Consider the following 26,476-nt stretch of genomic DNA (forward strand, 5'->3'; position numbering starts at 1 on the left):
TCACGTGACACTATCTCACCTTAACTGACTAGTGAAGGCGCGTAGTTTTAGCCCGCGCATTCTCTAAACGACCATCACCTGTCCGTCAGCGAAGCTGATTCAGTGCCAGCTTGTCTCACCTAATGATGTTATTTCCCGCCGGCATGTTATGACTTACAAGCCATTTTCGGTCTTCCCGCTTCAGCCATATATAGAAGCTGGCTTTTTCGACCGCCTCCTGTACTCTCCTTATTAGTTTTCGCTGCTCGGAGCGAGAAAAAACAAATCTTCTTTTGAAAAGCGTTGTCATTTTCCTTTCAATGAAGCCTCTAGCCCCCACTGCCAGGTAATAATATTCGACATTCCATCCCTGTTCTCTGCATTGTTCGATTAGCTTTTCGTACCTCTTCTCCTTTCCTTCCTCTGCATTGCCGATGTTCTCTTCCCAAGGTACTCTCAGTTCTAGTAAAATTCATATTTTCTGTTCCATAGGACTAAATCCGGTCTTTTTGTTGTTTTTATTAGTGGAAATATTACTTGTCTTTCCAAGTCCATGGCCACCTCCCAGTATCCTTTCCATCTTTCGTCTATCTCGTATACTTTACTTGTAGGCCTGGTTTTATATCCTTTTTCCTCCTTGTGGAAGTATACTTTCCTGCGCTTTTCTACTTTTGGGTACTCTCCCCTATTTTATCTCTCGATCTTCTCCTTGAGTGCTGCGCTTATGACGCCGAGGACTTGATTATGCCGCCATGTATATCTTTCTAGGGCTAGTCTGTAATTTGACAGAACATGTCTAACCGTCGCTTACTCTCCGCATCTACACTCATCAGTTGTTTTTATGTTCCACCGGACTAAGTTCGCCGGTGAGGGTAGAACGTCGAAGGTAGACTTGATCAGGAAGGGTGTTCTTGCTTGTTCCCAAGCCCAAAGTTCCTTCCATGATATTCTGCGGCTGATCACATATTCCTCCCATCTCAGGCACTGTCCCTGTTGACTGCATTGCACCAAATGTACATTTCGCCTTTCTTCTTCTTCCTTTCTCACTTCGTATACCACTGCCTCTTTCATCTCTTTTATACTGCTCTTGCAAAATGGCCTGAAATTTTGCGACCCTAGGCCGGTTCTTGCTTCTTGCATAGCTCCGACTATATCTGCGTGCCTCAGTTTTCCGATCGCCCTGTTTACTGCTTCTTCCGCCTTCCATTTCCTCCCTGTTCGTACCTTTAGAGGGTTTTCCTGGATGCTCTGATCTTTTGAATACCTTAGCATCATTACTGTCCTTGCCTTTCCTGACTTATATTCTTCGGCGATTGATGTTATTGGTAGTTGCAGCACGGGTTTTCCATATAGTGCAGTTGTATTCAGTGGTTTCGGCAGACCAAGCCATTTTCTGATAAACACACTGCATCTTTGTTCCATCCTTTCTACTCTACTCGAGGCTATTTCGTACATTTGCAATGGCCACATTATTCTTGGGTACAGCCCAAATTGCAGTATCTAACATCTGAATTTTCCCGGCAGCGTTGTTCTGTCAATTGCCTTTAATCCTTGTTCAACTAACTCGTGTGTTTCTTTCCCTTGCTTCTTATCATTTAATAAATATCTATACCATCTGCCGAGACTCTTTACTGGTTGTTCTTTCACCGTTGGTATGCCTTCACCTCCTATCCTGAATTTCACTTCTTGCCTTCCTTTCATGAAAGCCACGCTTCGAGATGTTTTGGCTTTGAATTTCATCCTTGCCCATCCTATCAGTTCGTCCAACCGCTCTAACGTTCCCTCTGCTGCTTCTCTACTTTCCGATAATATAGTTACGTCGTCCATAAAGCCCTTAATGGTGTCTTTGTAACAGCTTTCTCACAGTTTGTAGATCTAAGTAACATTTCCATGACTAGCACGAATAAGATGACTGATATCGTGCATCCGGCTGCAATACCTATTTCAAGCCGTTGCCACTCCGTTGTGAACTTTCCTGCTGTAAATCTCATCCTCGGGTTGTCGTAGTACGGCATGAACATTCGTTGAACATCTTTTGGAATCCAAAAGAAATCCATCGCTGTTTTTATTATTGCGTGCGGAACAGATCCATAAGCATTGGCAAGATCTAGCCAAACATTATACAGGTTTTTCTTCATTTGTTTTGCACAGGTGATGGCTTCCCAGATGGCAAATGCGTGTTCTATGCACCCAGAGATTCCGAGGATTCCTGCTTTTTGGATTGCTTCATTAACGTACCCGTTATGCTGTACGAATCTTATGATTCGTCTAGCAATAATTCCAAACATGATTTTCCCGTCAGTATTTAATAATGATATTGGTCTAAATTGACCTAGTGTTTTTGCCTCTTTTTCTTTAGGTAGATAGATACCTTCAGCTATACACCATCACTCCGCTACATCTTTCTTCTTCCACATTTCTCTTATCAGTGCAAACAGCTGCAAACGTAATTTCGGGAAATATTCATATACCTTGTAGCTCACTTCATCATTCCCTGGTGAACTTTTTGCTCTTGCTTTTCTTATGAACTCATCCATTTATTTCCGTTTGATGTCACTCAAATCAAATGGTACTCTTGGTTCAGGTGGCTTCTTCAGTCCGTGCATTTCTGGGAGTACTTCATTTCTGTCAGAGTCGCTGTATGTCTCTTTCAGATGTTGTTCGAGCTCTTCTTTCGTGCAATCCAATTTTCTGCTTTTACTTTCAGTAAATAAATGTTTCGCATATTGATAGGGTTTGTTCACGAAGCTACGATAGTTTTTTTTTCTCTCTTCTTTCTTCTGCTCTTCCTTCTTTGTTTTCTTAGCAGATCTCGATGCCTCTTTTTTATCTCTTCATATAGCTGCTTTAGCCCTTCTCTTTCCTCCTCCCTCGCATCCCTCCATCTGGTTCTGAGTTTTTTCTTCTCTTCTCGAATCTTTGCGATCCACCTTTCTCTCCTCGATGGTCCGCTCTTTGCCGTTGATTCTACCTTCCCTGTTGTTTCCAGTCCAAATCTTTTCTCTCCTTCCTGGTAGATTGTATTAGCCAGGTTTTCGAGCTTTTGTTCGTCGTCGCCTTTGAATTTGGTGGTCATTCTTGCTACCTCGTTGTCAACTTTTTTATAACTCGCTGCGTCATTTGCTTTCGGCCATTTAATCTTTGTCCTCTTCACGCCTATCAGTCTTTTTTACTGTTCCAATTCAACTGTGGAATGAACCTCGCTATGGTTATTTTCCAGGGGGTTCTGGCCACACGTCTTATGGTTTATCAACCCGCGTTGTTGAATTACTTTCTTCTGACACATCTTCCCTTGGTGGATTTTCAGCCTGATGCAACTAGCAAACACCTTTCCGCAGCAGCTGAACTCCTCATCTACCATCCCTATACCGTTTCCTTTCTCATTGTCCATTTCCGGTCCAAGTCCATTTCGTTTTTTTCCGTCTCTATTTGATCCTTTATTCTTCCCCCGTGGTCAGGGATCATGGGGGCATGATTTCCCATGTTTGTTTTTCGTCGCAATTTTACCCCGGATCGGGCTGCAAGCCCATTTGTTCCTTCGTTACGCTGTCGTACTGTCAAGCGTCTCTCCGCTTTGTTATCCCTCTTTCTGGATTGTCAGCAAGTCTTTCCCTACAGTCAGTATCTGAGGAATTACAACCGTGTTTCGTGGTCTGCTACCACAACAGCTCCTTTATAGGATCCAGTTAGCTCAAGATATCATCAGGAGGAACCATGTCCGGTTTCGGCCCCTACTCCTCAACCATTTTGACGTGGCGGGGCCTTCCTCCCTTTCGGAGGTGTCTTCAGCTCTGGTGTTGGGTGAATGTCTTCTTTCTTCTTAAATAGACGGAGTGCAAAAAATTTTAAATAAGTGAATTTATGTTGTAGAGAGAACGTACAAATACCGTAATGACAAAGCTATTTACGCACGACGGAAATACACTGAAGTAAAATTTAGACAGATGTGGCAAAACTGAATTTAAACACACTGGGTGAACAAAAATTAAAAATTACTAAATTACTTTTCAGGAAGGACGTTCAAAAACTGTAATAATAGAGCTTTTTATGCATGACTAATTGATAAACACGGAAATTTATTTGTAGACAGAAGTTATTAAATGTGTGAGTTAAAGAGGGAGAGAGAAAGAGAGAACACACACACACACACACACACACAGACATAGACTAAAAGCGAGGAACTATTATAGAGGGTGAGAGAGAAACAGAGAATGAGAAAAAGAGAGAGAAGAGAGGAATAAACAGAGAGTGAGAGAGAGAGAGAGAGAGAGAGAAAAGAGAGAGAAGCGGTTGAAAACTGGAGAAGTAAAATGGAGGCAAATGGTTGAAAACTGCAGAAGTTTTTAAAGAAAAACCTGTGTAAAACATCTTTTTTTCCGGTTTCTCGCTTTACACGGGGGCTCCGAGCAAAATGTTAAAGTGCATGACCATCCTTGGCACATAAGTAACATGTGTGCAAAGTTTGGTAAAAATTGGTTGAAAATTGTAGAAATGCATACGTACAGACACACAGACACGCGCGTGCACACACATCCTTTGTTTTGCGTATGTGTGCGTGTGTGTATACATAATTATTTTCAAGGACCTATAATCCTTTAAAAGGATGCTAGCATCCTAGTTCTCCGGTTTATACTAGTGATAAAACGACATACAAAATATTAGAACCAATGTCTTACTTCATTCATCTAATCGTCCTCATACGATCATGAATACGAATAACGGGATAAAAAAACAAACCCCTTATATATACAATAATTCTCGGAAATTTGAAAATTATATTGCATCTCCTGGTAAAAATAACATTGTTTGGTTCATAGTTCCATTCGCTTAACAAATTATGAATAATTTGGTTGGAACCTTATACAAACTTTTCTCTAAACACTTTACAAAGGAAAATAGATATTATGATATTATCAACCCTAGGCTTCTTAGAACTGGTTAATCCGTATCTAATAATTTATACCAGACTATATCTTCAATTAACGAAACACATTATCCAATTTTTATAATTATTGTAATAGTAGTAAATGCCATAACAGTAATACTAATGGAATAAAAGTTAGTAATGAAAATGAATTTGAGACGTCTTGTGTACAAGGGGAAACAACCCGTGTCAAATCCCATTCCAACCTCTTGAATGTAAATAAAATGGCAAATAGCAATTATACTGAATATAATGATATGAAACAGAGTAATAATACGAGTACTAATGAAAATACTTTTTTTGATTACAGGGTTAGAAATGAATGTTTATTTTAAAATTATTGTAACAAATGAATGTTGTTTACAGATGTTTACAGATATCTGCGGGGCTACCCAGAATTATGTTAAGAAACGCGTCTCTAATCATATTTACACCTTTAATAATAGGAACAGGTCTTCTTCTACCAACTTTATTATTTGGGACTTGAGAACAAAAAAAAAAAGAGCTTATAAATCCAGGGAACTCCTTTTGCTTTCTCTGTCTAGAAGAATTATTCTTGATCTTATATTCGAGGAGACTAGTTTTTCATGTGTTCATGCACGTAAATGTACTCTTAGAAACTAACATTAAATATAGTCATCATTGATGATAAGCGTTAAAAAATGGATAGTACATGTAATATTGATGAAAAATAAATATGATATAATATAATTTAATATAGTATAATATAGTAATTAAATGGTGTAGATCGACGTTAAGTCTTCTATACGTGTATTGGTATTTTATAATAAATTCAGTTAAGCACATTTCTCATAAATATATCATTGAAATTCTTATAATAATTTATAAAACTAAATTTTAGATAAAACATATTATCTTAATAGTAATTGCAACTTTAGTGTACTTAGTTTTAATATGTATTATCTATAAATAGTATCTGGTAATGTTTAGGTTTTGTTTTTGTTTACAAAGTTTATATTGACCATAGTTTTACGCATAAATATTGATGAGGCAATACTGTTGATTAGTAATTAACTAGCAGTTTTGATAAGTCACATTTTATGTTGTCTTCAGTATTTTTAACAAATGCATGCACAACTACTTGATGACACTCCCCCTCACTCACTCTCTACTCATCTTTCTCACTCACTTTACGCGCTCTCTCTCTCACTATAACATCTATTTCACCCTAACTACTACACCACCACTTATAAAAAGTATCATGTATTACATATGCACTCGCAAAATATTTCAAACGCAGGGAGAGAAAGTTTCATCCCAATGTTTAGGATGTTATCTGTTGATTGTATAATGGTTCAATTTTTCAGTAATACAGAGTTTTTATTTGGTACCCCGACCTCTGTAATATTTGGCTTTCGCATTAATTTACAATTCTACATCCTTTCAATGTCCATATCATATTTGACAGGGCTGTTCATTTTTCTTCTCTGAATGACGCCAGATGTTGCCCGTCATTCCGATATACGTGTTTGCTATTCCGTTGGGGTCCGTGATCTTGGACTTGTATACGAGTTCTTTTTCGAGACAGTTGTTGTTTAGGAAGCAGCGGTTTGGGGATCTACAGTTGCATTGTCTTTCGGATGTGTTTCTGGTGGGTTTGTATTCATTTTGATTGAGTATTATTGACCCTATATTGGGGAAGTAACTATAACTAACTTTAACAGTATTTATTTGTTTTGAAGATCTTGTGGTATTTGTGTAAATGTAGAAAGTGGTTGTCTATGAGTTTGAAGAATTTCCTAGCTATGTTAGTAGCTACATTCATGCTATAAGGTGAGTTAACCCATAAGATTTTCCTCTGTTTGCGTCTTCTTGGTCTATTTATATTTGGTTTAAAGTAGTATATGCTATTCTTGAAGTTGGACCTTTTTAATGCAGCATTATGATATGGTGCAGATTTTTCAAGTGTCTTTATCGGCGGATGAATTGGTGACACGCCTGCTAATGTTGTTAACCATTTGTTTAATTGATGCTGGTGGATGGTTGGAACCTATGTTTATGTACAAAGTTCCCTCGTTTGGTTTGTGGTAGGGTTTAAATTTTCCTGTGTTAAGATTCAAATTAGCGTCTAGGGAGTTGATTTCTTTAAGATTTGTACCAAATGTGGTTTTAGGCATAATTGGCTAAATGTTTTGCATAATGTTTTCTTTATTATATCCATATCATGTTCCTTTTCATTGCATACTACACCCAGGCCATCGTCCCTTTATAAACCTATGTCAGCTTATTTTATTTCTTTTTAAGCGTATCTAGGATATAAAGGCTACAAGATCAGCTATCTCTGCACCGTCATAGCTCCTCATTGCCACCTCAAATAACTCGTCTCCATTCTTTTTTAACCAATAGGAATTATCCTGAGTAATGACTTCCTTGCGTTCATAATTATATGTATATGAGTTTTTATTATTGTGACATATGTTTTACTAAATTCAAGTGCCCTCTGAAGCAAGCTTTTGGAGATCGAGGTGTAGAACTCTACGATATCGAATTGTATAAATTTGCATTCGGGTTTATCTTCTATTTTCTTAAACCATTCAATAGTTGCGCTACTGCATATTCATTGGGTAAGATTTGAGTGTGTTCTGATATGTCGTATAATATTATCTAATATGGATTTACTAATAATTCTTATTTCGCTTTTTATGGGATTTATTAATTTACAGCTAGGATTTTGCGTGAAGTTATTTTTATGGTCTTTCACCGTTATGAAAGGATTTCATGGGATAAGCTTTTCTGCTTTGTCTCCTGTTTTAAACCTTGTGGCAATTTGTTTTTGCTTCTACATTTATTGAATTATAAGTGGTGGGATTTCTTTTCCTGTATGTTTTAGTTATGTTGTCGGTTAGTAATTTGTTGTGCGTTTGGTTGTTTACTTCATATATATTTTTTGTTTTACCCGCTTTAATAAACATATTTGCTGATGTTCTGAAATGTTTGATGTATATCTGTATGAGAACATCGTGTCCAGAGCAAAAACAATATATTGCAAACAAATTGACCACTCAAGGGAAACAATTTGCCCAAAAGACAAACCCAAGGGAGATAAACAATCATTGATACATTGTTTTATTCACGTAAATTCATGAGAATCTCCGAATACACTTCTCCATGTGATCGGCTTGAAAAATTGTGAAAACACTAGGATAGTTTCTTACTTTTCTTAACATGAAACCAATGGTAGCCTTAATTCACAAATAGAGAAATTATATCCACCAATGCAGTATTGAGCATTCCTTTTCATCGTTTGACATTTACGTATGTATATATATTTCCTTTTTTCTCGTTGTTTATGCATTTAACTCGTTTGTTTTCGTATTTCATGATATTTGCACCGTTGGCGACGTACTGTATCCATATATACATGTATATATATATATATATATAATATATATATATATGTACATCTGTATATGTGTGTGCATGTGTAAATATGTGTATGTGTATGTGCATGTGTTTGCTTAAAAGTACGTTTGTTACACGGTGATATATCTATGCATAAATACCTATAACGGTTGATGGTATTCATACATGAACATTTTTCTCTTTAAATATTAGTTTTCTAACTGAAAAGAAGCAACTGTCTAAATGTTAGAAATTAAACTTGCAACGCTTTAATTTTGATAGCATCGACGAAAGTATATGAATTTGAATTTCAGTAAAGTCTTTATTATTGTACTTATAACTCCTACTTGTAAGGTATATATTACACGACCTCTTTGTATGCAGGAAAACAGAAGACTTTAAAGATCGTCAATGAGTTATTCAGTAATATAACCATCAGTGGCAATATCTATTTGTTAATATGTAAAGATTTTACCATGTTGAAGATACTGCAGATCTCGAAATACATGTTCATAAATAATCTGATATTTACAAGTTTTGTATTGTCTCAAATATTCAAAAAGTCATTAAAAGAACTTTAAATATTTAATATTAAAATTTTATATAAAATGATTCCTTGTTTCTATTCCTCTAGAATTGGAAGAGGACTTAGAGCCTGAGACCGAAGAAACGGAAGATTTAAAGCTGGAGACACCAGGTATGAATTACATATACATATATACAGATACATATATACATGAAAGTATACATACACACGAGCATTCAGACATACAAACACATGCACGCAAGCATACATGGGGACACCAGCCGTGAATTACATACGAATTGTTAGAAAGGATCACAAAAGAACAGCTCCCAAAATTGCTGAAGAGCTTAATGATAATCTTGAGAACCCAGTTTCCACAAAAACTGTTCGCCGGGAGCTGCACAAAGCCGAATTTTACGGAAGGGCTGCAATCAAACAATCACTACTTTCAAAAACAAACGTTGCAAAATATTTAGAGTGGAGTAAAAACCTGCAGAATTGGTTCCCAGAGCAGTGGAAGAATGTTGTTTTCTGAGACGAGTCATCCATTACCTTATTTCCGTCCACCGACCGAGTATACATGTGGAGACAGCCAAAAGAAGCATTTGACCCAGACTTCCTTCTTCCAACTGTTAAACATGGAGGAGGATCTGTGATGATTTGGGGGTGGGGTGGGCTATATCTTGAAAATCCGCCGGCCCAATGGTTTCCCTACTTGGCAGAATTAATAGTCAAGACTATTTAAGTATTTTATCTGATCAAATTCAACCTATGGTTGCGGAACTGTTTCCGGGTGAAAACGCAATCTTTCAGGAGGATAATGCACCAATTCACACAGCTAAAGTTGTTACCGAATTGGCACGAGGAACATTCTAGTGAACATCTTATCTGGCCACCACAGTTCCCAGTTCTCAAAATTATTGAACATTTATGGTGCATTTTAGAAAAACAAGTAAGGAGTCGATATCCTCCATCATCATCACTACAAGAACTGGAGACTGTTTTAGCTGAAGAATGGACAAAATTTCCTTTGGAAGCAATTCAAACTTTGTACGAGCCCATACCCCGTAGAATTCAAGCTGTAATTACTGCCAAAGGCGGTCCTATCCCATATTAAAATTAATTTGTTTGAAATTTTAAGGTGCTTCCATTATTTTGTCGAACCCATATATCTACTTGTAAAGTATATGTTACAGGACCTCTGTATACAAGAAAATTCTTGACTTTCATGAACGTTGATAAAGTATTCACTAATATAGCCAAGTGTGGTAATATCTATTTGTAAATATCTGAAGAGTTTAATAGGTTGAAGATGCTTAGTTCTTGAAATACCTGTTCATAATTATTCTGAAATATACCAGTTCAAATACTGTGTAAGATTGTGCATGGTTTTTGTAGTATCTCAACTATTCAAAAGGCATTTAAAACTTTAAATATTTAGCATTAAAAATTCATATAAAAGGTTTCTTCCTTTCCATTTCTCTAGAATTCGAGGAGGATACGATAACAGAGGAGTCAGAGCCTGAGACCGAGGAGACGGAGAATTTAGACCTGGAGACACCAGGTATGAATTATACATACATACATAATACATACATACATACATACATACATACATACATACACACACAAACACTAAAACCACTACTTGTTAGCTTTAACACTTTTCAAGTCTGTCCATTTGGAAATTTCTGTAAGTAGCTTGTCGTACCACATCACTTATCAACTTCTGCCCCCTGCCCCAGTGCAAAGAGTTGCTGCACACTTCTTGCAGGATGGCTCTTCCATTAAGCTGTATGGTTTAAGGTTGCATCATGCTACCAAATGTTTAGCGAAGGCTGAAACCTGGAAGGATAAGTTCCCATGATTAGTGTTGATCACCGAAATTACCAGCTTTGTGCCAAAAGTTGAAACCAATATTAAAATTACATATAAAAGGTTTCCTCCTTTCAATTTCTCTAGAATTTGAAGAAGATACGATACCAGAGGAGTTAGAGTTTGAGACCGATGAGATGGAAGATTTAGAACTGGAGACACCAGGTATGAATTATACACATCTACATACATACATACATACATACATACATACATACATACATACATACATACATGTAGGCGCGTCAGAATGCCTATAAGAGATATTCACATCCATATATTATATGCGTCGTACGACTACGTATGGGTTATGCATTGTGTCGCAAATATTCAAAGCACATATTATAAAAGAGAAGCGAATCCCTGTCTATCTGTCCGTCACAGCATCTATTAGAGGAAGGGAAAGAAGGGAGGAATCAAAATATACGTCACAACTTATTTCTAGAAGGGGAGGAGAAAACGCTGTTGTTGAGAGAGAAATAGAGTGAGTGAGAGAGAGAGAGAGAAAGTGTGCGTGAAAGATAACCAGCTGTCTGCCATTCTGTCCGTTTATCTATCTATCTATCTATCTATCTATCTATCTATCTATCTATCTATCTATCTATCTATCTATCTATCTATCTATCTATCTATCTATCTATCTATCTATCTATCTATGTTTCTTTCTATCTATCTATCTAAATATCTCTTTTGCACCTGGCTCTGTATATGTGTGTGTACTATATATATTATTAAGTTGGCTATTCGCAATTTAAAAGCCAGAAGGCACAAGTGAAATCGTCATTAAAGTCAATTAGGGTACAAATTAGCATCAGCATTACTATAAATAAAATACAATACAATTGTTAACTCCCCATACACACACATATTTATACATATATATATTCACACACATATGTATATATAATGTATCTAATAATGTATGTGTGGAGGCGCAATGGCCCAATGGTTAGGGCAGTGGACTCGCGGTTGTAGGATCGCGGTTTCGATTCCCAGACCGAGCGTTGTGAGTGTTTATTGAGTGAAAACACCTAAAGCTCCGGCAGGGGGTGGTGGCGATCCCTGCTGTGCTCTTTCGCCATAACTTTCTCTCACTCTTTCTTCTGTTGGCCTGCTCGCTTAGCCAGCGGGGTGGCGTCATTTGAAGGCTAAAATAATGCGAAGCGCATTGTGACCAGCGATGTGTAGCAACATCTGATAGCCTGGTCGGTCACGGTGATTACGGTGAATAATGTATGTAGATCTGTATACGCACATACATACACATACACGCGCACACACATATATTTAGCTTTAAATTTCTGCATGTTTAAACATAAGAATTAATAGATACATGTAATGGTTGGTTGCATTCCCCAATGTCTGTTGCTTGTTTTTTGAATATATGTATTTTTATATCAACTAACAAATTAGCTAGTTAAGAAAATGTCTATAAGAGATGAAAGCAGTCTCTATACTGAGTAGTAAGGTTTAAGGCCACTTAAATATAATTGTTCCCAATGAACGGACGTTGCTGCTATTTTTTGCCTCCAGCTGGTTATTCGGTACAATCTACACTCGATATATATTGCAAATGAGGAGATAACTCCTGCCATCTTCTAGCTCCGTGACCACCAGACTACAGTTTAGACCTCCTTGTGGTCATCCTCCGCTAGACACAGCAGTAGTTCCCTCCCGCTCGCAATATATAGAAAATAAGTGACACGCAGTCACTGATCTCGCAACAAGCAAATTAGCTAGTTGAGAAAATCGCTATACTGAGAAGTGAGGTAAGTTGTATCGGAAAGGTTTAATTGTTAAAATATATACCTACAATACTTGAATTTGGATAACATCAGTGAGAAGTATATGAATTTTACTCTCAATACAGTTTCCTTTACTTTACTGATCCGCTTTCAACTACCTTATAAATATAAGGCACAACCTACGTGATCACATTGCAGAAGAATCGTAGAAATTCCGTGAATGAAGTATTCACTAACAGAACCAAATGCTGCAATAATCGTTCAGGTCACTGCTTGGAATCGAACTCGAAATCTTGGGGTTAAGCCCGCGCTCTTAACTACTACGCCATAGGGAAACAAAAAACATGAAACGAACTTAAAAACCAGAAAAAAAGAACAGAATAATCGTTTATGTGTGAAGACTGTACTAGGTTATATAAGTCGCAAATTTAAAAGTAATTTTTCATAGATATTTTGATATTTACTAGTTTCGAAGAGTTATTTAAATCATCAGATGCATTATATATATATTTTTTTGTGCGTGGTTTTTGTATTGTATCTCAAATAGCATAAACCACTAAATATTTAATACTAAATACTTTAAAAAATAAATTTCCTCCGTTTCTTTTTTACTAGAATTCGAAGAAAATATGATACGAGAAGAGGTAGAGTCTGAGGCCGAAGAGACAGAGAATCTAGAAATGGGGACACCAGGTATGGCTATATGTGCGTGTTTGTGTATGAGTGTGTGTGGGTATGTGTGTATGCATATGCAAAAATTTGATTGTGTATAGATGTGTTGCATACGTGAATATCAATATATCGTATATAATAATAATAATAATAATAATAATAATAATAATAATAATAATAATAATAATAATAATGATAATAATAATAATGCCTTGATGCAGTACTAGGCAGTAGCTCTCATGGCTTCTGATCTTAACTGATTGGAAGTGTAATCATGTACATTATTTTGTCTTGATATAAAAGATGGGCTACAGCAAATATTCTGCTCAGTATCACAGATTTGCTTGTCAGTTGTTTGACCGTAACCAGTTGAGCATATCTCTTAGTGGCTGACGAAATGTGCATCTCTGATCACGACCAGAAGTAGTGGGGGAGCATCGTAGCTTTGTGCCGAGAGGTATTCTTTGGGTTTTGGATAATTCACCTTTGGAAGCATAGGTGTTTCGTTCAACATCCTTAAACAACCCTTATTCAGAGAGGGGCGGGATGGGCTACTCGACCTGAAGAAAATTCTAACTGGGTCCCACCTGCAAGGTCATGCGCTGTTTATCTTGATATGAGATCACCATGTCACGTACATATGGTTGTGATACATGTGCCTAGTGTACCTTTATCAGACGGGTAGTCATGATGGGTATACAATGATAAATAGTTAAATATAACAATGACAAATAGTTAAAAAAGAATAAAAACAATATTGTCAATGATATCAGTGATAATAACAATAATAATAATGAAAAGAAGCGGGTGGAGCCTCTCCATATCCTGGTTAATGATACATCTAGTGATAATGTCACAATAGAAACACTGGTAATTGCGCAATCTGATAATCGATACCTCATATGAGTGACAACGAAAAAACAAAATATTGTGAATAACGGTGGTAATGAAACTGAAGCTATTGATGGTGACAATGTTGCACTCGGCAGGCTCAGAGATTCTGGTCCGGCTCCAGCCTGTCGATATCCAGAAAGGGAACACCACACACGGCGTAGATGGAGCAAGCAAATTAATGCTGTGGTCATGGAGTGTTATTACATGAGCAACTCTGTAGATGAAAATAGTGCTCAAATTAGGAGTTACACTCGCACACACACAAATACACACACACATACAATATACACACGTGTAATACGTACATACATAAAACCATTCAATGTCTGTCTCTGTTTATGTATCTCAGTTTCTCTCTCATTGTGTCTCTGTGTTTGTACGCACACACAGACACACGCATACACACACGCGTACACGCACACGCACACACATACATACGCAAATAGATAGATAAATAGACAGACAGACAGACAGATAGATAGATAGATAGATAGATAGATAGATAGATAGATAGATAGATAGATAGATAGACAGATAGATAGATAGATAGACAGATAGATAGATAGATAGATAGATAGATAGATAGATAGATAGATAGATAGATAGATAGATAGATAGATAAAGATAAAGCTTCGACGAATATTCGGATATTTACTAGTTAAGTATAGATTTGAATGCATATGTCAGTTGTGATGTTTTATTTTACATGGTTTTTGTATTATGTCTCAAATATTCAAGTAGCATAAAATACTTTAAGCATTAAATATTAAAAATTTCAATAATCAACTTCCTTCATTCTGTTTCTCTAGAATTCGCAGAGAATACGATGCCAGAGGAGTTAGAGTCTGAAGCCGAGGAGACGAAGAATTTAGAGCTGGAAACCCCAGGTATGAATTATGCACGTATGTATACGCGCGTGTTTACATCATGAATACAGAAACTGCTGGAACCACTTGAATGTATTGCAAGCTTTTCCTTTGAATCTATCTTAATGTTGAAAATCATTCCATATTACCTACGGATATTTCCAGGATAGGCCAATGTGCGGAATACGTGTCAAATAATAGAAATAATAATAATTAAGCACAAAACATCGTATTTAATGAAATATTAAACAAATCGGCATTTCAGAAAAAGGTGTAGAAACACGTAGTCTTGCACTTTACCTTATCAGTGTCTTGCAATAAATACAACAGGTGTTAAAAGCTCCACATATATACACTTTTACTATTGTGCATATTATTAACAACTTCGCAAGTTACATAATAAAGAAAAGGACAGGAAAAGTAGCATATGAGTTCCTGCGTACGTTTCTCCAGTGTTGTCGTTTGGAGCTTTGCATCGGTTGCTCCAAGTGCAATTCGATGCTTAATTACAATGAATCATCAGAGAGCATTTTATTTATTATGTTACAGATACCTAATGTCTAGAGTCGGGTAGATGCCGAGGCATTTTATAAGTATTTTGAGAAGGAAGCAGAAAGAGAACAATTGAAAGAGGAAGATAAAGAGGGACTAAGAAACAAGAGAAAGGTAGAAGAAAATAATTCAATCTTATGTACTTACAATAGGATTACAGATAAAAATAAAAACCCTCTAACTTGATAATCAACACTACGCAAACAAAAAATGTCCTTTCTACGATAGACATAAAATATCTAAATACACCAACTACGCAGCCTCACTGAAACCAAACCAAACATAATTACACTTGACTAGTATTAATCCTGACTAATACTCATAAATCTACCTCTACAACTATATCCGCTGTATTTCTTTTGAAGCTAATCCTGATACTAATATTGGTTTCAAATTTTGGTTCAAGATCAACAATTTTTGGGGAGGGGGTAAGTCAATTATACCGACCCCAGTGCTCAACTGGTATTTATTTTATCGGCCCTGAAAGGATGAAAGGCATAGCCAACCTCGATGGAACTTGAACTCAGAAAGGTAAAAACGGACGAAATGACGTTAAGCATTTTGCAAACGATTCTTCCGGCTCTCGTCCTTATTTGCTGATTCTAATATCAATAATGCTACTACTAATAATAATACTATTACCAATGTTGTTGCACCTTCTGTTCTGCTGTTGTAAATACTACTAGGAATATTGGTGGTGGTGATGATGATTGTAATGGTCTGTATTTGTAAGTTATATGTTTACACGATCACTTTGCAGAAAAATTTGTCAATGAAGTATCCACTAACATAACAAAGTGTTGAGATCATCTCAATCACAGAGTTTTTAATTATTTTTTTTTAACTAAACAGTGTGATTGAGATGGAATAGATCCAAGTGTTGCAATGATTATTTGTAATATGAAGATTTTATGAGGTTAAACAAGCTACAGATTTCGAACTACTTGTTCATAAATATTCTGATATTATAAATATTTATTATTTATAACTTAATATAAAAGATTTCATTCATTCCATTTTTCTAGCATTCGAAGACTATACAAAACCAGAAGAGTTAGAGTCTGAGGCCGAAGTGACGGAAAATTTAGAAATGGAGACACGGGGTATGAATTACATATGCATATATACACACGTATATCCCAATATATATGCCCCCCCCACATCACATACTTTCTATGATTTTGAATATATTTTGTGGTCTCAAATAGCATAGAAAACTTTAAATATTCAACAATGAAATTTTATGTAAAAGTTTTCCTCCTTTCCATTTCTCTAGAATTTGAAGAGAATGCGATACCAGAAGAGTTAGAGTCCGAGGCTGAGGAGGCAGAGGATTTAGAGCTGGAGACACTAGGTATGAATTACATATACATACATATATACATACATACATGGACGCTTACATACATACATACATACATACATACATACATACATACATACATACATACATACATACATACAAATCATATTGGGACGATCTGCATACAGAATTAAACTATTTTACTGCGAGGCAACTACGTCAACAAGCAACATTTGTAGAACATAGAAAGAAGGCTAGTAAATGTAACTTTATTAAAAAATCGAAATTTAACCTTCTTCCCAAAGCTGGGCTACACATATAAGCAGCAAAGTTGACATGGCCCGCAGAATGTGTTCCTGGATTCTCAGAACCCTCCAGTCGAGAGATTCCCACACCATTATCCTTCTCTTCTCCACTTTTGCCCGACCCCACCTTGAATACTGCTGTCCACGGATCTTTTCATTTTGAAGGCCAGCTTTTCCTAGTTAACTAAACAATTTGAAACTTCGTATACTGGTAGAATGTGTCAAAAGAAAACATAATTGTAAACCAAAATGAAAACGGAATTGTAATTTCTAAGTTTAACGTTGTTTAATAATTCGAATTTTAACCAATGGTATTCTTTCTTTCGACTTCATATCATTTACTGCCTCTCAAAATATTGTTACTGTGACGTAAACAGCTATTTTGTGATGTAGTTAACGTAAACATGTAAATAGCTGAAATGTAAACATCCGCTTATCGTAAACTGCTAAATTCGCTTGGCATCGTACACAGCTTTTTCAGTTCCCTAGAATTATATTTGAAACAAAATAAAAATAAAAAGATTCATACGCATAAATATCCATCCTTAGACATCAAAAAGATTAGAAATGCAACAAAAATTTAAAATACCGGATCTTTACCTTTTGACCTACATATTAAAAAAAATTTTTTTCTAACTAAACACTTTCAAACTTCGTGGAGTATATATAAAATTTGTGTAGATCCTAAATAGCTACACACACATGTATACAAACATATGCATATATATATATACACCTATATACACATATTCTAATGCATATGCATATATGTGTATATATTTATAATGTGTGTGTATTATAGATGCATACATTATATATATATAAAAGATGTTTACATACAATATATATATATGTTATATACATCTACATGTATATGTATGTATGTATATATAAGTACCACAGAATTTGAATCAAACTGTTTTGATCCATACACACACACACACACACACACACACACCACACACACACACACACATACACACACACACACACATACATACACACATACTAAAATTACATCGCTGGAGCAGTAATTTATTTATGTATTTTTTGTTATACAATTTATTTTAAAGCTGAATCCCTATCCTGCCATTAACCCCTTTCTTATAAAATAGTTGAAGAATCTGGGGTGTAGGAATTGGGCCAGTATTGGAACTTTTAACTTTTTGCTCTCTATCTTATGATCTCCGAAATTTAAGAATCTTGTGTTAACTAGGCTCTTATTATTTACTCTGACTCTGCCACCACGTCAATGCAAAGACTATCAATATCAGAATCATCTTCACAACCACCACTGAGACATCCTAACATAATCAATGCCACTACTACTATCATCATCCACTGCCGCCACCACCACCACCACCTCTACAAAAACACCAACACTATAATTGCTGCCATCATACACATCCACTGTCACCACTACACCACCACCACCACTGCCATGATAACCACATCTACCACAGCTGTTTGCTTACTGCTTACCTACGCTGTTTAAAATTTTCACAAAATAGCAGTCTACGTCACAGTAACACTATGCAGTTAATGATTTCAAATGAAAACTGACAATACGATTGGTTAAAATTCGCAGATTTAAACTACGTTTAAACTTATAAAATACATTTTTATCAAAAAAACTAGTTGAAATTAATGTTTTCTTTTGACACATTCTACCAGTATATGAACTTTCAAATTATTTAGTTAACTAGAAAAATCTGAAAAATCTGGCCTTCAAAATGAAAAGATCCCTGTCCACTGTGGTCTCCCTACACAAAACAAAATATTATGAGAATTGAAGCTCCCAAAAGGTCAATCACAAAAAAGATAGATGGCATGTCAGACCTCGACTACTGGGGTAGATTAGAGAAGCTGAAACTGTATTCACTCCAACGACGCCGTGAACGCTACATTATCTGTATGATGTGGAAAATATTCCATAAGCACTGTCCGGATGATGTTGGCATCACCTTCAAAATACATCCAAGGCTTGGACCACGCCATCCTTCCACAACAAAAATCTAAATCACATCACATAACGACAATACGGCACAATTATTTCACCTCAATTGGACCCGCTCTCTTCAACATTACACCAGGACACGTCAATACAGAAACTGACCACACAAAATTCAAGAAGTCTTTGGATAAATTCCTTCAAACAGTCCCGGACAAACCACCCACACCCGGATATGTCACCGCAAACAATAACTCTCTGCTCGAATGGGCCTTGGTGCCCAAATCCTGGATTGAAAGACTTCGCCAGTTAGTGCTGTTAAGTCAGACATGGCCTGGGCCAATACTGGCCAAAACCTTTCTAAGTTATTCTAAGTTTAAGCAAAAACGAAAACATGAATGATATAAGACCACCACGTGGTTTGGCAGCTAGCGACATTCCAACAGATTCCATAGTGCCTGCCAGCCAAACTACATTACTGGCTCAAGTTACTGACGCCTGTCCTCCAAATACGACTATGGTAAATAGCAGGCACAACCGCAACGTTTATTGTAGTAGTAGTAGTAGTAGTAGTAGTAGTAGTAGTAGTAGTAGTAGTAGTAGTAGTGGTGGTTGTCAGGATTATATGCTGGTGAAATGTGCCCTTACTGAAATTTTCCGAGAAAAAATAACTTTAGCTTTGAAGGACTAGCTCGAGAAGAGAGTATTCTCTACCAAATTAAGTGAAAAAAACACACACCAGAGACAGTATTAAAAGCTGTTAACGAAATTGGTGATGAGTATATACAACAGTTTGATGAACCCACATACTGGCAGATTAACGCCTGTCTATATTCTCTGGCTACTGTACATGAAATTCAAAAAGTAAAACAAAACCGAAATAACAAAGGAAGTACCATCATGAGTTTTAAAGACAGAGAAAAAGATAACTGGTTTACGGAAGACCATCAGTCATATAATGATGCTTATTGTGTGCAAACAACCAGATCACTATAAGTCCCACCAACAGAAAGTAAAGAAGGAGATAGAAATGATGTTGGGAGATAGCAAAAGAGGACATTCACTTGCAAACTGATTAGTCTTCAAGCAGGAGCTAAAAGCTGTCAGTAAAACACTACGACATTAGAAGAGAATAATCGAGAGAAGAACAATAAATAAAAATTTAACCGGAACTAGGCAGCAGTATACAGAAACATGATAGGTGGAGCAGTAAATATGATGGAAGCTCCTCCACGAGAAGACATAGACACCTTCTTGAGGAAAATCTGGGGTGAAGAGAAGTGTAGTGGTTAAGTGTGTATCAATGAACATAGATGCAAATGGAATGTGTATGTAAACAAATACGTAAACCGATCCATAACTGAAAAGAATTTATTTACAGGGTTTGATTCGTTATAGGTACACTCATACAAAATGTTGGCAACTGCTACGAGTTGCTAGAAATACAGAGTACATTTGTGGGTGTCATATCAGGAATGAATATGTTTGTGTGTGTGCGTTGTTCATTTGAAACAGTAGTCTATCGGCACTTCGAACATTTTCTCTGTCTCTGCGGTCTGCCAAAACCTTGGGTCGTAGATAGATCTATCTCGTCTGTCTGCCCCGTTTGTCTGCCTCCTTTCTTGATTCACTACCGTATTTATAACAAAAAGTGGCAGCTAGAAAGACAGACATACTGCAGCAGAGTTTGTACCTAAATAAGTCAGCCCCTGTCCAGTTGAACTTCGCCTGACATGCTGAGGTCGCAGGTCAAAAAGAGATGATCAATCAATTTTTGACAGGACAAAGAAAACCTTTTTTCGCGCCTGTTGATCGTCGTGGCTTGGACGACCGAGAATTCTTGGATTCGGTTTCGAATCTAGGCTTGGAGAAGGAAGTGTTAATTCTTACAGAAGGAATTTAATCAAGATGCTCTGTGGCTGGAAGAAATCCGAAAAAGTTATTGTTCCTGCGTTATATCCAAGACATACAACATTGATGGTGAAACTCTTGCAACTGCGATCAAGAAACTCCAGGATGGAAAAGTACTTGGAAGAGGCTTGATTGTTGGATATTGGTACAAGACGCTAACATTCTACCGACCATATCTTATCAATCTGTACCAGCAATCTTTCATTGGTAACAGTAGCATACCGAACTGGTTAGCTCTGGCAGAGATAAAATTCATCCCCAAATGCAGAACCACTCACATGGCAAAAAAACTACCAACCAATTGCATGCCAGAAGTTGATGTATATACATGTATATACAGCATGTTTAAACCTCTTCCTCCAGGACCATTGGGAAACCAATTACATTATCACAGCAGAACAAACAGCTGAGAAGAAGGGAGTCTGGAGATGTGACGGGCAATTGTTAATCAACAAAACTCTGATGTCAGAGGTGCGACAGCATAGGAGGAACCTAGTTTCAATGTGGCTAGACTACAAGACTCTGTTCCCCATTTATGAATGCTAGAATCCCTTCAACTTGCTAAAGTTCCAGTGAGCATAGTCAAAGCCATAGCTGACCTGACATCATCGTGGGTGACCATCTTGAAATTAAATACAAAGAGCAACTGTATTATCACTGACAGAATACAGTATCACAAAGGCATATTCCAAGGAGACAGCCTCTCTGTGATGTTTATACTTTCTGTAAATTCCTTTTAATTCGTGTTAAGGAAGTCAGAAGGATATCTCACTGGTTCTCAAGGAAACAGAAATACCACAATTACACAGTTTCTTTGTGGATGACTGAAAACTTTATGCAAAGAATATGCATGAAAAGAAAAAGAGACTTGACCTAGTTACAACATTTTCAAAGGATGTAGGATTAGAGTTTGGTCAGGATAAATGTTGTTATATGTTTATGAAAAGGGGGAAAACTATAAACCAGACTAGTAACATCTCCATCAATGATTTGACTTTTTCCCTTGTATTTGACGAGGAATGTTACAGGTGTCTAGGGGTGGATGAAAGTATATCTTACAAAGGTACCTTAACAAAACACGTGTCACTGAAGAATATGACAGCCGAATAAAGAAAATTTGGATCTCAGAACTCTCTGCATTCAATAAAACAGCGGTCCACAATCTGTTTGCAGTGCCAGTACTCATAACAATATTTGGGCTGCTTGATTGGACGCTTGATGAGATCCGAGCCATTGATGTGAAAACCCGAAAAATACTAACAAGCACACATAATTTCCACATAAATAGTGACGTAGACCGCTTCTACCTAAAACGAAAACAAGGCGGCAGATGATTAACATCGATCCAAAATGCCTTTCAATGTTGCATCATATCTCTTCGGCAACATATTTTAACTACTATGTATCGAAGTCCACCCCTGGACCAAGTTTGCATACCTAAGGCTGACAACATCATAAGACTTTGGAGGCAGCTCCTTGAGAAACACTCTTTGTCTGATAACCTAGAATACATGCCCAAAGAAGACGTACGACTCTACAGCAACGTATCATCAGATGATAGGATGAGCCTATATGAGCAGAAGGCTATGCATGGATTTTAGTAGAAAGCTCTGTGATGATAGAAACATCGATCATCAAAGCAGTTTATCTTGGACAGCCGGATTACTACCTCCCACTTAGTAATCCAGGAACAGGAAATATCAACCAATACCTGATACATAAGAGACAGAGGTGCAGGAAAAGCAGTAAAATGTAACTACTGATGCAAATTTTGTGGAGTTCACACCGAAGATATCACCCACATGATATGCAGTTGTCCGAAAATGTCATCACGGTATTATCTACCGATGAGATATGATATTATAGCTAGGGCATTCTAAAATGAAATCCATCGGAAGGATAATCCTGAGGACAAAGAAATAAAAAACCCACAGTATGGTAGACGCCATAGCCGCTCATAATGAAAAGGAATACTGATGGAATGTACCAGTGAAGACCTCAAGAAAATGTAAACACAATATACCTGATATAATGATTTGAGATGGAGAAAAGAAACTGTGCGCAGTTGTGGAAATTAGCTGCTCAGCGGATGTTAATATATGGCTGAAGATCAGTGAAAAAGAGAACACCTATGCTGAACTATTGAGATTATCAGTTCAGGTTCATACCTGTAATTATTGGGACCCTGGGATATGTAACACACTGCCTAAATAAGAATCTTGAGAAATTAGGCTTTTCAAAACCAAAAAGGGGAAAAATTCGAAGACTACAGGTCCAACCATCACTGAAACTGTAAAAATCTGTAATACTTTCCAGATGTTTATAATTTAAATATATATGAGCATATCTAGATATGCAACTATATTCATGAATGTACATACATAAAACATACAAATCTGCACATACATACATACATACATACATACATACATACATACATACATACATACATACATACATACATACATACATACATACGTACATACGTACATACATACATACATACATACATACAAACAAAAATACCCTGTTGATGTTGAAGTTCCAATGAAGGAACCTTAGATCTAGGTTAGAAACCGGTTCTTTCTCTATTGGCACGAAATCTTGAATAAACTGAATAATAACATACATACATGCATACATACATACATACATACATACATACATACATACATACATACATACATACATACGTACATACATACATACATACATACATACATACATACGTACATACATACATACATACATACATAAATAAATAAATAAATAAACTCACAGGTGCTCATAGTTTAACCACCATAATTGTATTGCACTCATAGAAAACAAGTTCAAGTGATCGGAGTGATGTTAACGCTAACCCCTCTGAGAACACGAGTTTGCGCTTCAGGTTGTTTCATCTTCCAGTTTGAGGCTGGATGCAAAATAGAAAGCGGGTTACCTATTGTTTTCTCATTAGATGTCAGCTTCTTTAAGAACCTGATTTCCTTGTGTGGTGGTAGCTGCCCGTACATTTGAAAATTTCTGCAAGTACCTTCATTCGTATCGGCTTTTTCCCACTGCCTCAGTGCAAAGAGTTGTTTCGCACTACTTGCAGGATGTACCTTCTTGTTTGCTTTATATATTAAGGTTGTTTGGAGTTGGAAATAGATTACTGACGGTACACAGATGGAATGATAATTTTCCTTGGTCAGTACTTTAGAACTCTTTCCGGAACAGCGACCGCTCGTGTGCCTGGTCCCATTATATCCATTGTCTCTGGTGGACAAATCTACTGTCTTCACAGAGCGATACCTTTCTGCTCAATCATCGATCCGTTGCACTATGAAGTCTCCCTTGGCATTTGTTTATTTCCCACCTCTTGATTTTGTAGAGGATACGTTTTAAATATTACTGCCGGACAAGTCCAAAACGTCCCGGTATCTTCGATATGCTTCCGCTTCCTTCGCAGCATCCTGGAACTTCCACTTTCTGCTGCACTTTATGGTTCTGTTGGCATACTTGAATCTAACATCCTCAGACAGAAGCAATGTGTTGACAAACTTTGTCTTTGTGGCCTTGAATTCCCATGCTACTTATGAAACCGGTGGTGGTGCAAAGAGGTCTTGCTATTCAGATTGACTGTCTGTTACCTACACTCGAGACATCAAAGTACTATTGTCAAAACGGCTACGGCAGTTTGATTATGATACCATGCTGGAAGCAACATACATGAATGAAAATAGTTATCAGAGACACTGACTAGGCAGGTGGTGTGAAAACCTACGGCGAGCTACTAATATACTTCCGATTCGCAAATGACATCGCACACGTCGCTGAAACACTAATATACGTATATAAATGTTTAAAAGTATGTATGTATGTAGACTGGTAAGGATTTATACATAAATATCTGTAATGGTTGATTGTATACCTGTACGTATGTTTTTCTTTGTTTTTAAATATTTGTGCCTTTAATACTTGAGAAGAAGCTGGTGCTTTACTTCTAAAAAAACCCCATAAAAATGCAATACTTGAATCTAGATACTATCAACGAGAAGTGTATGAGTTTGACTCCAGTTAAGTCTTTACCATTTTACTGATCTTGCAGCTTATATTCGTAAGATATATATTACGCGATTACTTTCTAGGAAAATTCTAGACATTCAAGATCGTCAATAAAACATTCACGAACATAACCAAGTTTCACAATAATTATTTGTAAATGTGTAAGGATTTTGTCAGGTTAAAGATGCAGCAGACACGTGATATTTATTCATAAAATGTTTCAATATTTACTAGTTCAGGAGAGATATGCAAATCCGTATGTGTTATTTTACTTTGCATTGTTCTTGTATTGTGTCAAAAATATTGCGTCAAAAATACTCAAATAGCATAAGAATTTTAAATAGTTAGTATTAAAACTCCATGTCATTTCTCTGGAATTCGAAGAGAATATGATACCAGAGGAGTTAGAGCTGGAGATACTAGGAAGTAATTACATATACATACATACATACATACATACATACATACACACGCACGCACATACATACATATATACATACATACATACATACACACATATATACACTACCTCCTTATGCGATGCAGCGTTGTCGAGATACAACATCCGTATGCGATACGACGTTGTGGCAAATACAATATACAATACCACTCGAAAAAAGAGAGTCTTGGAATAAATACAGAGAATCACCCTGTTGTTGAATACATACAAAAACATCAACACAAGGAATATTGGTGGAACACTCTTATCAAAACATCGTTCAAATGTAAACATAACACATCGCTTGTTTAAAACAGACAAGAAAAATATGTGCCGTTATAGAGGTCAACCGCCCTGCTGATGTGAATATCACTTTGATAATCAAGTAGAAAGAGGATAACTACCCAAAACTGCTTGAAACCTCCAACTTCCATACCCAGATTATAAATTTACATTTATCACAATAATAATCGCTACACTTGGGTTTGTGAGTAAAGGCCTAAGACAAACTGGATAAGCTAGAGTTTCAGAAAACAAAATTAAGAGGCTAACACGTATATTATAAATACAGTTTCTAAGCCTAACTGTAAAAATATACAAGGCTTTTCTCGAGTTAAAAATGGCATTGTTTTTGTTACATTCCAGCGACGGAGCTTCGTATCTTTCTTAGAAACTAGCCTCTTCCTCAGAGGAAGAATTCAAATAATTAAGAGAAAATTACATACATACCTACATACATACGTACGTACGTACATACATACATACATACATACATACATACATACATACATACTACATACATACATACATACATACATACATACATACATACGTACGCGTACCCATACACACTACATACAAACAGACACACACATATACACATATACTGATGCATACATGTACACAACACACATACATATATATGCGCGTGAGTATGTGTGTGTTTACGTCACTAAGTGTATATTTGTATAGATGAAGCAAACATTGGAGATGCATTCTCCCTTGCAGAAAGTGAAGGAGCATCTCAATTGTATTGCAAGCTCTTCTGAATCAATCACAGTGCCGGACACACTTCTATGTTATTAGCATATATATCACAATCGTTTAATCCTTAGCCTGTACTT

General features: G+C 36.6%; 1 protein-coding gene across 1 annotated transcript in view; it reads left to right on the plus strand.

The window, feature by feature from the left end:
• LOC115212915 (neurofilament heavy polypeptide-like) overlaps positions 1–26,476 on the plus strand; it is a 143,419-nt gene that overhangs the window by 72,761 nt on the left and 44,182 nt on the right. The window contains exons 34-42 of the mRNA XM_036500402.1: positions 2,131–2,276; positions 7,359–7,488; positions 8,901–8,963; positions 10,279–10,356; positions 10,755–10,832; positions 13,028–13,105; positions 14,788–14,880; positions 16,422–16,499; positions 16,673–16,750. Of these exons, the coding sequence (XP_036356295.1) occupies positions 2,131–2,276; positions 7,359–7,488; positions 8,901–8,963; positions 10,279–10,356; positions 10,755–10,832; positions 13,028–13,105; positions 14,788–14,880; positions 16,422–16,499; positions 16,673–16,750 (822 nt within the window). The remainder of the gene's footprint in view (positions 1–2,130; positions 2,277–7,358; positions 7,489–8,900; positions 8,964–10,278; positions 10,357–10,754; positions 10,833–13,027; positions 13,106–14,787; positions 14,881–16,421; positions 16,500–16,672; positions 16,751–26,476) is intronic.

Source organism: Octopus sinensis, linkage group LG1, assembly GCF_006345805.1.
Source record: "Octopus sinensis linkage group LG1, ASM634580v1, whole genome shotgun sequence".
In the NCBI taxonomy this organism is placed as follows: Eukaryota; Metazoa; Mollusca; class Cephalopoda; order Octopoda; family Octopodidae; genus Octopus; species Octopus sinensis.